The sequence below is a fragment of the Somniosus microcephalus genome, chromosome 28 (genome assembly GCF_052327205.1).
Source record: "Somniosus microcephalus isolate GS21.2 chromosome 28, FLI_Smic_1.0, whole genome shotgun sequence".
Classification (NCBI taxonomy): domain Eukaryota; kingdom Metazoa; phylum Chordata; class Chondrichthyes; order Squaliformes; family Somniosidae; genus Somniosus; species Somniosus microcephalus.
Genome location: NC_141014.1, coordinates 16,285,104 through 16,300,132, shown reverse-complemented (window position 1 = coordinate 16,300,132; position 15,029 = coordinate 16,285,104). Strand labels below are relative to the sequence as shown.

At 43.2% G+C, this 15,029-nt stretch overlaps 1 protein-coding gene across 3 annotated transcripts in view; it reads left to right on the top strand.

Annotated features, from left to right (window-relative positions):
• Positions 1-15,029, top strand: part of LOC147099001 (histone acetyltransferase p300-like) — a 131,571-nt gene that overhangs the window by 60,806 nt on the left and 55,736 nt on the right. For all 3 annotated transcript variants that reach the window (XM_085969519.1, XM_085969518.1, XM_085969520.1), the window contains exons 9-10: positions 12,547-12,664; positions 13,284-13,458. In XM_085969519.1, coding sequence (XP_085825645.1) covers positions 12,547-12,664; positions 13,284-13,458 — 293 coding nt within the window. The remainder of the gene's footprint in view (positions 1-12,546; positions 12,665-13,283; positions 13,459-15,029) is intronic.

Below are 15,029 nucleotides of genomic sequence, written 5' to 3'. Positions count from 1 at the left end.
CCGGCGCGGCAAGCAGGTCGGCGTTCAGACCTGCAGAGAAAGTCCGGCGGGAACGAGTCTCCAACTGTAAACAAATAAAAAAACAAAGAACGGAAACCGCGGGAAACAGCGTTGTCATCGGCAGCAGCGGCGGGAAAGCGCGGGAAGCGCCATATCTTTTCTGAAATGCCTAAGTCTGGCAATATTGATGCTTTTGATAGCGAAATAGAGGATTGGACCACATACGTGGAAAGAGTAGAGGTATATTGCACTGCAAATGGAATAGAAAATGAAAAAAAAGCTTCAGTACTGCTGAACCTAATGGGCGCAAAGGCATACGGGCTGTTACAAAATTTAATCACTCCAGCCAAACCAAAGGACAAGAATTTTAAAGAAATTGTTGATACCCTGCAGGAGCACTTAAACCCAACACCGCTGCTGATAGCGGAACGATTCAAATTCTTCAAGAGAAATCAACACAAGAATGAAAGTAACGCTGATTACCTCGCCGAATTAAGAAAGCTATCAAAGTACTGCCAATTCGGGGCAGGACTAGCAGATTATCTTCGCGACAAATTCGTTTGCGGTCTCTTAAGTGAAGGAACACAAAAAAGGCTGCTTTCTGAAAAAGATTTAACATTGGACAAAGCTTTCAGTATGGCTGTATCATACGAAGCAGCAGCAAGAGGAGCTGCAGAGATACAACAAAAGACACAGAACTTCGGCACCCATGAAATGACACAGGGTTTCGAGAGATGTTATCGCTGCGGCAGATCCACCCATAACCAGAAGGACTGCTGGTTCAAGGACAAAGCATGCAGGCAATGCGGAAAGATTGGACACATTGCACGGGTATGCAGATCTGGACAAAATAAATCCACAGACAGAAAAAAAAAATCAATAAAGGAAAGTACAGGAAGGTACAAATGATGACGGACAGTAGCTCCGAAGACCAGAAGAGCGATAGCGACTCCGAAAACAAGAGACTAAGCTGTCTCAAATTACATAATGTACTTGCCAAAGACGATTACCAAACCATTTGGGTTACCCTCACAATAGCAGGGTCCCCTGTTAAAATGGAGCTAGATACAGGATCAGCTCTAACCGTAATAAATCGACGGGATTACGAGAGGCTATTTTCACATATACCTCTAAAAGACACATCCATTATCTTAAAAACATATACGGGGCAGAAAGTATACCCCAAAGGAAAAATAAGGGTGCCTGTTGTATACAACGGCAAAGAAATACAAAAGTTGTATTTATACATTCTACAAGATGGTGGTCCACCGTTGTTGGGACGTGAATGGATCAGAAAGATACGTTTAGACTGGCACTCCATTCAGGCACTGACGGTGACCAGTAAGAAAATAAACAATGATGACATCATACCTGAATGATTAAAAGAAATCTTGGCTAACGCCAAAGAAGTGTTTCAAGAGAAACTAGGAACCTTGAAAGGCATCACCACCTCAATAAAAGTGGAAGATGCAGCAATTCCCAAATTTTTTAAGGCAAGACCAGTGCCATACGCAGTTCGTCCAGCAGTCGAGGCAGAGCTGGAGAATTTGGAAAAGGCAGGCGTATTATCCAAAATAGATTGGAGCGAGTGGGCAACACCCATCGTTCCAGTCATGAAAAAAGCATTGAATAATGATAAATCTGAAGAACAGAGAAAAATTCGCATCTGTGGAGACTTCAAGGTGACTGTAAACCCGGTCCTTCACACGGTACAGTATCCTCTTCCGAGGATAGAAGATATTTTCGCCTCACTATCCGGAGGGAAACGTTTCACCAAAATTGACTTGGCACAAGCATATCTACAGATGGAGGTTGAGGAGGCCTCTAAAAAGTATCTCACGATAAACACACACAAAAACCTGTACCAGTACAATCGACTGGTTTTTGGAGTAGCATCAGCTCCAGCTATCTGGCAAAGAGCTATGGAGCAAGTCCTGCAAGGGATTCCGGGGACTCCATGCTACCTAGACGACATCCTTGTAACAGGAGAAAACGACAACGAGCACCGTGCCAATTTGGAGCAGGTGCTCACTAGGCTGAAAAAACGGGGCCTGCGAGCAAATCGCCCCAAGTGCGAATTTTTCCAAAATCAGATATCATCTTGTGGCCACATAATTAATAAGGAAGGGTTGCATAAGTCACCTGAAAAAATTGAAGCGGTCATAAAAGCCCCAGCACCTGAAAATGTTTCACAATTAAGGTCATTCCTGGGATTAATAAATTACTATCATAAATTTTTACTGAACTTATCAACTATTCTACACCCTCTTAATGAACTTCTACAAACAGGAGTGATTTGGAAATGGAACGAAGACTGTAAACATGCGTTCCATAAATGCAAAGACTTAATCACATCCGAAGAAGTTTTGGCTTATTACAACCCATCACTGCCAATCAGACTGGCGTGCGATGCATCCCCTTACGGCATAGGAGCAGTATTATCCCATAAATTCCCTGATGGCTCAGAACGGCCGATAGCTTTTGCGTCACGCTCATTAAACTCAGCTGAGCGTAACTATGCCCAAATCGACAGGGAAGCACTCCAGCCTGGTATGGGGAGTGAAGAAATTCAACCATTACCTACACGGACAAAAATTTACCTTGTTGACTGACCATCAACCCCTCATCTCCATATTCAACCCTAAAAAGGGTGTTCCCATTATGACCGCGCAAAGGCTACAGAGGTGGTCCCTTTTTCTAGGGGCACACCAATACAATATAGAATACAAAGGATCAAAACAGCATGGGAATGCTGACGGTTTATCGCGCCTACTGTTGCCAACGGTAGAAGAGGCACCTACAGTAGACCCAGTAGAGATGTTCCACTCTACCATAGTGGAATGTCTACCAGTAACAAATTCTGCCATCGAAAGGGAGACGAGGAATGACCCGACTCTCTCTCGGGTCTACGATTTAACGGTGAAGGGATGGCCAGCACATGGCGAACCACTGTTGCCAGCATTCTCGCAAAGAAGAGAACAGCTGTCAGTGTGCCGAGGAACCTTGATGTGTGGATCCAGAGTGGTGATTCCACCCAAACTCCAGGATAAAGTGCTAAAGGAGCTTCATGAGGGGCATCTGGGTGGAGTGAAAATGAAGAACCTAGCTAGGGCGTTTGTATGGTGGCCAGGTATCGATGGAGACATCGAAGAAATGACCAAGAGCTGCCTAGGATGCCAGAAGGTCCAAAATGCTCCGCCACAGGCCCCTCTACATCCATGGGAGTGGCCCTCATCTCCCTGGCAAAGGGTGCACATCGACTTTGCTGGTCCATTTATGGACTCAATGTTCTTAATCGCGGTTGATGCATACTCCAAGTGGCCGGAGGTAATAAAGATGTCCTCCACCACCACGGAAAAAACCATCACAGTATTAAGGACCATATTTGCCAGGAATGGGCTGCCGGAACAGATATGTTCTGATAATGGACCGCAATTTGTGTCCGAAGAATTCAGAAAGTTCTTAAAAAAACAATGGGGTTAAGCACTACACGTCCGCCCCATACCATCCCGCCACCAATGGATTGGCTGAAAGGTTTGTCCAGACCTTCAAGAAGGCCATGGGTAATGAAGACATAAAACTTCAGCACAAGGTGGATAACTTCTTATTCGCATACAGGAATGCAACACATATGGTTACCAACCAAACTCCCGCCATGATGTTCTTCAATAGAAACCTAAGATGCCGGCTGGATTTGGTCAAGCCCAACATCAGAAGGGACGTGGAGAACCGGCAGTTTCAAGGCATGAATGAAAGGCCAACTAGAACCTTCCAGATAGGTCAACAAGTTTTGGCCCGGGACTACCGTACCGAGAAATGGCAGCCTGGAACTATCTGCACACGACTAGGGCCACTGATGTATACCGTGGACGTCGGAGAAAGCATAATAAGGCGCCATGCTGACCAAATCATAAAGTCATCCGAAAAGGGACAACCTACACCACAACTCTATACGTCTAACGATGAAGTAGAGATACCCATATCTACCTCCGATCCGGTGATACTGGAACCCGATGAACCCGACACTGGCATTCAAGCCGAATCAGCCTTGCCAAAAGAACCTACTACACCACCAGAAACTACTACACCCCTGAGGCGTTATCCGGACCGAGTCAGGAAGCCTCCTGAGAGACTGACTTATAATTAATTAACTACAGTAATGTGTATATTATTTTTCTTAACATGTAATTAATAATTACTTAAAATATGATGTACTGGTTAACTAAAAGGGGAGGAATTGTGGTGTATGTGCCTTTAAGAGCCCCAGGTGTGCTGTGGTGCCGGTAATGGCCACTCGGGCTATATAAGCCTGTATATTGTGTATATCCATTAGAACCCCCCCCAGACTTTGCTTAGTAAACACCTATGAACCAACTCTTGTCTTCAGTGTCTTTATCAACACACGGACACTACACTGACCTCATTACAGCCTTGGTCCAAACATGGACAAAAGAGCTGAACTCGTGAGGTGAGAGTGACTGCCCTTGACATCAAGGCAGCATTTGATCGAGTGTGGCATCAAGGAGCCCTAGCAAAACTGAAGTCAATGGGAAAACTCTCCATTGGTTGGAATCATACCTAGCACAAAGGAAGTTGGCTGTGGTTGTTGGAGGTCATTCATCTCAATCACATGACATCACTGCAGGAGTTCCTCAGGGCAGTGTCCTAGGCCCAACCATCTTCAGCTGCTTCATCAATGACCTTCCCTCCATCATTAGGTCAGAGGTGGGGATGTTCGCTGATGATTGCACACTGTTCAGCACCATTCGGGACTCGTCAGATACTGATGCAGTCCAGGTCCATATGCAGCAAGACCTGGACAACATTCAGACTTGGGCTGACAAGTGGCAAGTAACATTCGCACCACACAAGTGCCAGGCAATGACCCTCTCCAACAAGCGAGACTCTAACCATCTCCCCTTGACATTCAATGGCATTACCATCGCTGAATCCCCCACTATCAACATCCTGGGGGGTTACCATTGATCAGAAACTGAACTGGACCAGCCATATAAATACTGTGGCTACAAGAGCAGGCCAGAGGCTGGGAATTCTGTGGCGAGTGTCTCACCTCCTGACTCCCCGAAGCCTTTCCACCATCTACAAGGCACAAGTCAGGAGTGTGATGGAATACTCTCCACTTGCCTGGATGAGTGCAGCTCCAACAACACTCAAGAAGCTCGACACCATTCAGGATAAAGCAGCCCGCTTGATTGGCACTCCATCCACCACCTTCAACATTCACTCCCTCCACCACCGGCGCACTGTGGCTGCAGTGTGTACCATCTACAAGATGCACTGCAGCAACTCGCCAAAGCTCCTTCAACAGCACCTTCCAAACCCGCGACCTCTACCACTTAGAAGGACAAGGGCAGCAGACGCATGGGAACATCACCACCTACAAGTTCCCCTCCAAGCCACACACCATCCTGACTTGGACCTGTATTGCCGTTCCTTCACTGTCGCTGGGCCAAAATCCTGGAACTCCCTTCCTAACAGCATTGTGGGTGTACCTACACCATATGGACTGCAGCGGTTGAAGGCGGTTCACCACCATCTTCTCGAGGGCAATTAGGGATGGGCACTAAATGCAGGCCTAGCCAGCGACGCCCACATCCCATCAATGAATAAAAAAAACATTAACAGCGGAGATAGAAATTAATAGGTTTGATCTAATAACTATTAGAGACGTGGTTGCAAAGTGACCAAGGTTGGGAACTAAATATTCCAGGATACCTAACTTTTAAGAGATAGGCAAAATGGAAAAGGAGGAGGTAGCCCTGATAATGGATAGGATAAAGACAGAGAGAAAGGATCTTGGCTCCGAAAATCAAGAAGTAGAATCAATTTGGGTGGAGCTAAGAAACGGCAAAGGGCAGAAAACATTGGTGGGAGTTGTTTATAGGCCCCCAAACAGTAGTTGTAATGTAGGTCAGAGAATAAATCAGGAAATTAAAGGCGCATGTAACAAGGGTAAAACAGTAATCACGGAGGACTTTAATTTACATAGACTGGGCAAACCAAATTTGCAGTAATAGTGTGGAGGACGAATTCATGGAATGTATGCAGGATAGTTTTCTAGATCAGTATGTTGAGGAATCAACTAGGGAGCAGGCTATTTTAGATCTAGTATTGTGCAAAGAGTTAATTAATAACTTTGTAGTAAAGGGGCCTTTAGGGAAGAGTGACCATAATATGATAGAATTTTATATTAAGTTTGAAAGAGATTTAGTTATATCCAAAACTAGGCTCTTAAAGAAAACTACTTGGGTATGAGGGGCGAGTTGGCTAAGGTAGATTGGGAAACTACATTAAAAGGTTTGACTGTGGGCGAGCAATGGCTAGTATTTAAAAAAAAAAATTAATACATAATTTACAACAAATATACATTTCTTTAAGGCACAAAAACCCCACAGGAAAAGTGGTCCAACCGTGCTTATAGCGTCGTCAAAAAGAGCAGTAAGCCTGAGGATTGGGAGGATTTTATAATTCGGCAAAGGAGGAGCAAGAAATTGATAAAGGGGAAATATGCGAGTAAACTAGCGAGAGACATAAAAACAAACTGTAAAAGCTTCTATAGGTATGTAAAAAGGAAAAGATTAGCGAGAATAAATGTGGGTCCCTTACAGGCTGAGACAGGAGAAATTATAATGGGGAATAAGGAAATGGCAGAGAAATTAAACAAATACTTTGTGTCTGTCTTCATGGAAGAAGATGCAAAAAACCTCCCAGAAATAGTGGAGAACCAAGGGTCTAGCGAGAATAAAGAACTGAAAGAAATTAGTATTAGTAAAAAAAATACTGGCGAAATTAATGGGACTGAAAGCCAATAAATCCCCTGGACCTGATGGGTTTTGAAAGCGGTGGCTATAGAGATAGTGGATGCATTGGTTGTCATCTTCCAAAGTTCCATAGATTCTAGAACGGTTCCCGAGGATTGGAAGGTGGCAAATGTAACCCCACTATTTAAGAAAGGAGGGAGAGGGAAAACGGGGAACTACAGACCAGTTAGCCTGCCATCAACAGTAGGGAAAATGCTAGAATCTGTTATTAAGGACGTGGTAACAGGGCACTTAGAAAATAATAATAGGATTGGGCAGAGTCAACACGGATTTATGAAAGTGAAATCATGTTTGACAAATCTGTTAGAGTTTTTTGAGGTTGTAACTAGCAGAATAGAGAAGGGGGAACCAGTGGATGTGTATTTGGATTTTCAGAAGGCATTCGATAAGGTGCCACACAGGTTATTGAACAGAAGTAGGGCTCATGGGATTGGGGGTAATATATTAGCCTGGGTTGAGGATTGGTTAACGGACAGAAAAACGAGAATAGGAATAAACGGGTCATTTTCGGGTTGGCAGGCTGTAACTAGTGGTGTACCACAAGGATCAGTGCTTGGGCCTCAGCTATTCACAATTTATATCAGTGATTTGGATGAGGGGACCAAATGTAATATATCCAAGTTTGCTGATGATACAAAGCTAGGTGGGAATGTAAGATGTGAGGAGGATGCAAAGAGGCTTCAAGGGGATATAGACAGGCTAAGTGAGTGGGCAAGAACATGGCAAATGGAATATAATGTGGAGAAATGTGAAGTTATCCACTTTGGCAGGAAAAATAGAAAAGCAGAGTATTTTTTAAATGGTGAGAGATTGGGAAATGTTGGTGTTCAGGGGGACCTGGGTGTCCTTGTACATGAATCACTGAAAGTTAACATGCAGTACAGAGAGCAATTAAGAAAGCAAATGGTATGTTGGCCTTTATTACAAGAGGATTTGAGTATAAGCGTAAAGATGTCTTATTGCAATTATATAGGGCCTTGGTGAGACCACACCTGGTGTATTGTGTACAGTTTTGGTCTCCTTACCTAAGGAAGGATATACTTGCCATAGAGGGAGTGCAGCGAAGGTTCACCAGACTGATTCCTGGGATGAGAGGATTGCCCTGTGAGGAGAGATTGAGTAGACTAGGCCTATATTCTCTGGAGTTTAGAAGAATGAGAGGTGATCTCATTCAAACATAAAAAATTCTTACAGGGCTTGACAGGGTAGCTGCAGGGAGGATGTTTCCCCTGGCTGGGGAGTCTAGAACCAGGGGTCACAGTCTCAGAATAAGGGGTCGGCCATTTAGGACTGATGAGAAATTTCTTCACTCGGAGGGTGGTGAATCTTTGGAATTCTCTACCCCAGAGGGCAGTGGAGGCTCAGTCGTTGAGGATATTCAAAACCGAGATCAATAGATTTTTGGATATTAAGGGAGCCAAGGGATATGGGGATAGTGCAGGAAAGTGGAGATGAGGTGGAAGATCAGCCATGATCTCATTGAATGGCGGAGCAGGCTCGAGGGGCCGAATGGTCTACTCCTGCTCCTACTTCTTATGTTCTTATCAGGTCAGCTTCTTGTATCTTGCCTCTAGTCATATCCTTGAAGCGTGAGCTGGACTGAGAGTATCAGCTGCTATTTGATTGTGGGGAACATCACAACCAACCCCCAACGCTGTGTTCACCCAGCATCCACACACGTGTAACTCCAGCTGAGGTCATATGAAAATGATCAGGATCATAATTCTGGATGATTTTTCCACTCTGACACGTGGACACTCGGGCTAATTGTAGCAACTCTACTGACACCAAAGATCACCTAACATCACAGGCAGATTTCACCCGAAGACCTTCTGATCTGTACGAGTCTGCTGCATGCTGCTTTAACCAACCGAGTTGTTTAGGGAGCCATCACAAATGATTTCTAATGGTTATTGCTATAGTAAAAAAACATTCATGCAAGTGCTGTGTTTAAATCTCGGGAATCTCAAAAGCTATTTCACAAGATGATAACCTTGGACGTGAATTTCCTCAGATTGCTTATTGATTTTTGAATTTTACGTTCATACCTGTTTAATCGCTTTTACTATAACTGAATCTAAATTAAAATTGTTTGTTGTACAAAACTTGGCACACAGCATGGCTAGTATGACGATCCTTATATTCAGTATTGACATTTGTGGGTAAGCAGGTGAGGCAGATTTGTCATCACACTAACATCAGTCATATGTGCAAAGTCACTACACTTTATATAAAAAAATTTAAAAAACAATTACAGGAAACTTTCTGATATCCGACACTGACGGGACTGAGCTGGTGCCGTACCATCAAGAGTGCCGGACATACCAGCATTAATGTTGAAACATACGGAACTGAAAAGCTCCGTGTGAATCAACAAACCCTGTTGCTTAGCAACAGCTTCAAAACAGTCGGCTGCAGCTGCAAGCGTCTCTAGCTGAAGCTGTTGCTATAGCTACAGACCTTGCAGTGCCTGACTGGGGGGAAAAAAAAGCAACGAGAACTAAAAAAAAACTTACAGAAAACGGCTCCTGATTTTTGCCGTTAGATCGAGTATTCCAGACATATAACCTCCGGATAAACCAAAGTTTCTGCAAATTTCTCTTCACATTATGCTCACCATCTCAGATTGTGCTGCTGCAGATTTGTACCTGCACCTTTTCTGTTTACTTGCTGCCTTGTTTCCATTGTAATGTGTATATCAGATTCCGTACTTAAATAATTTCCCCTCTCCTTTAAGTCTCTAACTTTTTCTCCAGCATCGCAGTAACATTACCGTCACTTGAGTTGCTTATGAATAGGGCAAGTAATAAACTCAAGTCGGAAATGTAGTAAACAATGAGAATAGTAGACTTCGGGAGGGCATGGGCAGACTGGTGAAATGAGCAGACACAAGACCGGTGACTTTAACGCAAAGTGTGAAGTGATATATTTTGGTAGGATGAATGAGAAGAATCAATATAAACTAAATGGCACAATTTTAAAGGGGGCGCAGGAACAGAGCGAGCTGGGTGTATGTACACAAATCTTTGGTGGTGGCAGGACAAATTGAGAAGGCTGTTAAAAAAGCATATCGGATCCTTGGCTTTATTAATAGAGGCGTGGAGTAGAAAAGCAAGGAAGTTCTGCTAAACCTTTATAAAACACTGGTTTGGCCTCAGCTGGAGTCTTGTGTTCGATTCGGAGCACCACACTTTAGGAAGGATGTCGAGGCCTTGGAGAGGGTGCAGAAGAGATTTACTGGAATGGTATCCGGGATGAGGGACTTCAGTTAAGTGGAGAGACTGGAGAAGCTGGGGCTGTTCCGCTTGGATCAGAGAAGGTTAAGGCAGGAGATTTGATAGAGGTGTTCAGAATCATAAATGGTCTTATTAGAGGAGAAACTGTTTCCAGCAGCAGAAGGTTCAGTAACCAGAGGGCACAGATTTAATGTGATTGGCAAAAGAACCAGAGGCGACATGAGGGAAATAAATTTAATGCAGGAAGTTGTTCTCTGGAATGCACTGCCGAAAAGGGTGGTGGAAGCACATTCAATAATGGCTTTCAAAAAGGAATTGGTTAAATGCTTGAAGGGAAAAGATTTACAGGGCTGTGGGAAAAGCGCAGAGTAGTGGGTCTAACTCGATAGTTTTACCAAAGAGCCAGCACAGGCACGATGGGCGAAATGGCCTCCCCCTGTGCTGTGTCATTCTGTGATTGTAAGACATTGTGCATAACCCCTTGTCAAATCTTCTGAATTTTTACAGTTACTGCTGTGTGCTTCACTGCCCAAGTACTGTCATTTTGTAATAAAAGTTCTGAGCAATCCGTAGACAAACCATTATTTCTCTTTGGAGACAACTTAGGTTTTTGTAAACAGAGCATTTTATCGGTTCCTATTTTTACCAGATTGCTGCTGGTCACTGGTACGTATGATCAAAAAACGCAGATATTTTTGGAAAATACTGAAACCATGAGATCTATAGCTTAGAATTTTTTAGAGTCATAGAGTTTTACAGCACAGAAAGAGGCCCTTCGGCCCATCGTGTCTGCGCCGCCCATCCATCCCTGTCCAGTCTAATCCCATTTTCCAGCATTTGGTCCATAGCCTTGTATGCAATGGCATTTCAAGTGCTCATCCAAATGCTTCTTGAATGTTGTGAGGGTTCCTGCCTCCACCACCCTTTCAGGCATTGAGTTCCACATTCCAACCACCCTCTGGGTGGAAAAAGTTCCTCCTCAAATCCCCTCTAAATCTCCTGCCCCTTACCCTGAATCTATGCCCCCTTGTTATTGACCCCCCCACTAAGGGGAAAAGTTCCTCTTTATCTACCCTATCTATGCCCCTCATTATTTTGTACACCTCAATCAGGTCCCCCCTCAGCCTTCTCTGCTCCAAGGAAAACAACTCCAGCCTGTCCAGCCTCTCTTCATAGCTGAGGCGCTCCATCCCAGGTAACATCCTGGTGAATCTTCTCTGCACCCTCTCCAAAGCAATCACTGAATGTGTTTATAACAAAAGTGCGTGACGGAACTCCTTAAAATCCACCTCTTTTGGTCGTCTTTCCATATCTTTTTTCTCGATGTCCATTTTTCTCCGATTTATGCTTCTGTGACGGCACCTTTTAGGATGTTTTCCTACGTTAAGGCGCTATATAAATGCAAGTTATTGTTGCGTGTTAATGATCTGTCAGATCTGATGTCTCCTCAGGCTGAATGTGGGTGATTTTTTTTATTAAGCATTCTCGCAAGTAACATGCATGTCATTAAAATGTAATTAGAAAACTTGGAATGCAGTGGGCCACATAAGCAAGGTTGTTTTTATTGATTTAATTGTAGAGCCATAAACATGTATGGTATGGTAGAGAATGTTTGAGTACATGTTATAGTTCTCTTAATAGCGTATTATTTATATATAGTCATTGTATATTTGAGTGTTATCATGAGGAGCTACAGTATGTTCTCTTTAATTTTATTATATTCAAATTGTCCCCTTGGTGTTTAGCTTTATCATTGAGTATACCACAGTGCTACAGAATTCTAGGCCTGTATACCCTAGAATTTAGAAGAATGAAAGGTGATCTCATTGAAATATAAAATTCTTACAGGGTAGATGCTAAGAGGTTGCTTCCCCTGGCTGGAGAGTCTAGAACTAGGGGTCGCAGTCGCAGAATAAGGGGTCGGCCATTTCGGACTGAGATGTGTAGACATTCTTCACTTAGAGGGTTGTGAATCTTTGGAATTCTCTACCCCAGAGGGCTGTGAATGTTCAGTCGTTGAGTCTATTCAAGACGGAGATCAATAGATTTTTGGATATTAAGGGCATCAAGTGAAATGGGGATCGGGCAGGAAGGTGGAGTTGAGGTACAAGATCAGCCATGAATGGCGGAGCAGGCTTGAGGGGCCGAATGGCCTACTCCTGCTCCTGTTTCTTATGTTAATATGTTCTGAATATACCACAGTGCTATACAATTAATGTAACAAGGGCAATGCCGCATGTTTTAAGGATTACTGAATTATTTGGATAAGTTTATCTGACCAACAAGAGGGTAGCATAGCTTAGTGATATAAATTGTAAGAGTCAGGATGGTTAAGTTTGCAGCTCTGCTTTTTTAATAAGGGGCCTGCTGTTTGAGTTGAAGATTTATACTGCAGTTTTAATTGTTTAGTTTAAAGGTTATTTTAAAATTTCAGCTTGTGCAATTGAATATTTTGTAACCATTGGCAGAGTTCAGGCCATATTCCCAACACCTGACCCAGCAGCATTAAAAGACAGGCGGATGGAAAACCTGGTGGCTTACGCACGGAAAGTGGAAGGAGACATGTACGAGTCTGCCAACAGCAGGGTAAGTTATAATTCTGACCTGGGGTAAGTGGAAAAGCTGGCGTTGAGCTCTTGCTTTTCACTGAGACCAAATATTAATCTCTCTGATGCGTTATGATAAATGTATATTTGATTCTAAAAAATAAACTGCTCAGAATGGTAGATACGGTTAAAGAAAACAGCAACTGCCAAATAAATAGACAGACAGAGCCCACTAGCACCATTTTCAGTATTCTACCAGAAATATGCAAAGCCAAGGTAACCTATCATTTGTTTCAGCCACATGAAAGGATGTATACTGAGTGTCAAACAAACTGGTAGGAATTCTATGACCATATTTTCCATACAGTGTTAGAATGGCAGTACTGTAGCTTGAAGAAGTTATTACAGCTTATAGATAAAAATGGGAAACTGGGCCATTTGGAGTTAGGTTCGGGTGTCCATTGGTAGCATGCAAGGAAACAACTAATTTGCACGCTTACTTGTTCTCCGTTGGAACTTTTAGCAGGATTGCAGCCCAGGTTCATTACTTTTTCCCCCACCCTGTATCACTAGGCTTTCTTTTGTTTCCATCAGATTTTCTGCTCATCTTGCATTTAAAAAAAAAAAAAAAATCAATTTTCTCTTTTCTGAAAATTCAGGCAGAGTACTACCATCTGCTGGCTGAGAAGATCTACAAGATTCAGAAGGAACTGGAGGAAAAGCGTCGCACTAGGCTTCAGAAACAGGGCGTGATGTCAAACCAAAGTGGTTTGTTACCTGCAGGAGCAACCCAACCCCCAAGCATGGCTCAACTGCAGGCGGGACTCCCTCCAAGTGAGAAACTAGCTTTTTTGTTACACTTGTTGGAAAATTTGATAAAATGTGAAGTAATAATCATGGGTAATGGAACATTTACCCATTTTACACTCCACTATTACATCAAAGTCTTTAATATGGACTCTTCCCTTCTTTATTCCAGTATTGTAACTTGCCCATAACTAAGGAACAGTAATGGATCTTTTGGTTGAGTGTTTTATAGAGCCATGATATTCTGTCACTGGGCCAGAGAGCATGTTATTAAAATTGTATCTACGTTTGGCCATACTAATAATTCACGTCACAACTTGTTACAAGTACACCCCCTTCAAGATTCTTTTGTTCAATAAATTAACACAATTTTAAATCTGCCAAAGCTGAAGGTCTAGTGGGTGAAGGCATCCGATTTGCTAAGCCATACAGAAATTTAAAGTTCCCGGATTATGCTGAGTTAGCTGTGGTGTCAGCTGCAGCGGCAGTTGGGACCTGGCATTTTTTGGCCTTCATGACCCTGGACTAAGAGGGAAAAACAATCCACCCGATAGTTATTGAGTGATCCTGACTGGAAAAATGAGCTTCTGTGAATGTCAGGTGAGAACTGGATTTGCATGCGATAACCCCACAGTTGAATAGTTGGTCAGTATTCACAGTCTTGACTCGCGCATAGAAGAATTGTGACTCAGTTGAGGAGCCAGAGGGCTGCCACTGCTGTGAAACTCTGCCTTTGAGAGGAAGGGAGAAATTAAAAATCAGAAAGTGCTGTTAATGCACAGGTCAATCAGCATCTTTAAGAGAAAAGGCAGGTTATGACATTCATCAGAAGGGGCGACAGACAATGAAAGAATTACACTTGTCTAAAAAAAAAAATCAAATCTGTATCAATGCTTGGGCTTATTTTTGTGTTAAATTCCCCTTTCACAGTAATGCATAAAGAAAATGAGAACTATCTCTTGGGATTCATGTATAACTGCTAATGTTAAATGATAGTGCAAGTAATTGGGTGTATGGCCTCAGGAATTGTGCTTTTAATTAGCAGTACTTAAATGGCTAATTGAAATGGAAGCTGTCAGATTTGCACCTGATTAGCAAAGACACTGGATGAGCCAGTGAGTGAGTGTTTTTCATGCTCTGCAGAGATTGGTTTGAGTGCTTTTCCTTCCCCTCCCCTCCTGAAAGTGCTGGCTCTTGCAGTGGCATGGTTCTACTGGTGTTGGCAGCTTTCCAATACCTCAGCCAAGTGTGCTATTCTTTGTGTGAACCTCGGCAAATGTAAGAAGTCACACAACACCAGGTTATAGTCCAACAGTTTTATTGGAAATCACAAGCTTTCGGAGCGCTGCTCCTTCGTCAGGTGAAGTGGAGCGATGCATGAAGACACAGCTTATATAGTCAGAGAATAATGCCAGATGATTACAGGTAATCTTCCTAACTGCCATTTATCACACCTCGGCAGAGAGATAATCACAGCGATCAAAGGTGTGAATGGTGTCCAAACAGGTTAGTTAGGAAAACATTACATCAAAGTATACATCTCTCCACTTCACCTGACGAAGGAGCAGCGCTCCGAAAGCTTGTGATTTCAAATAAAG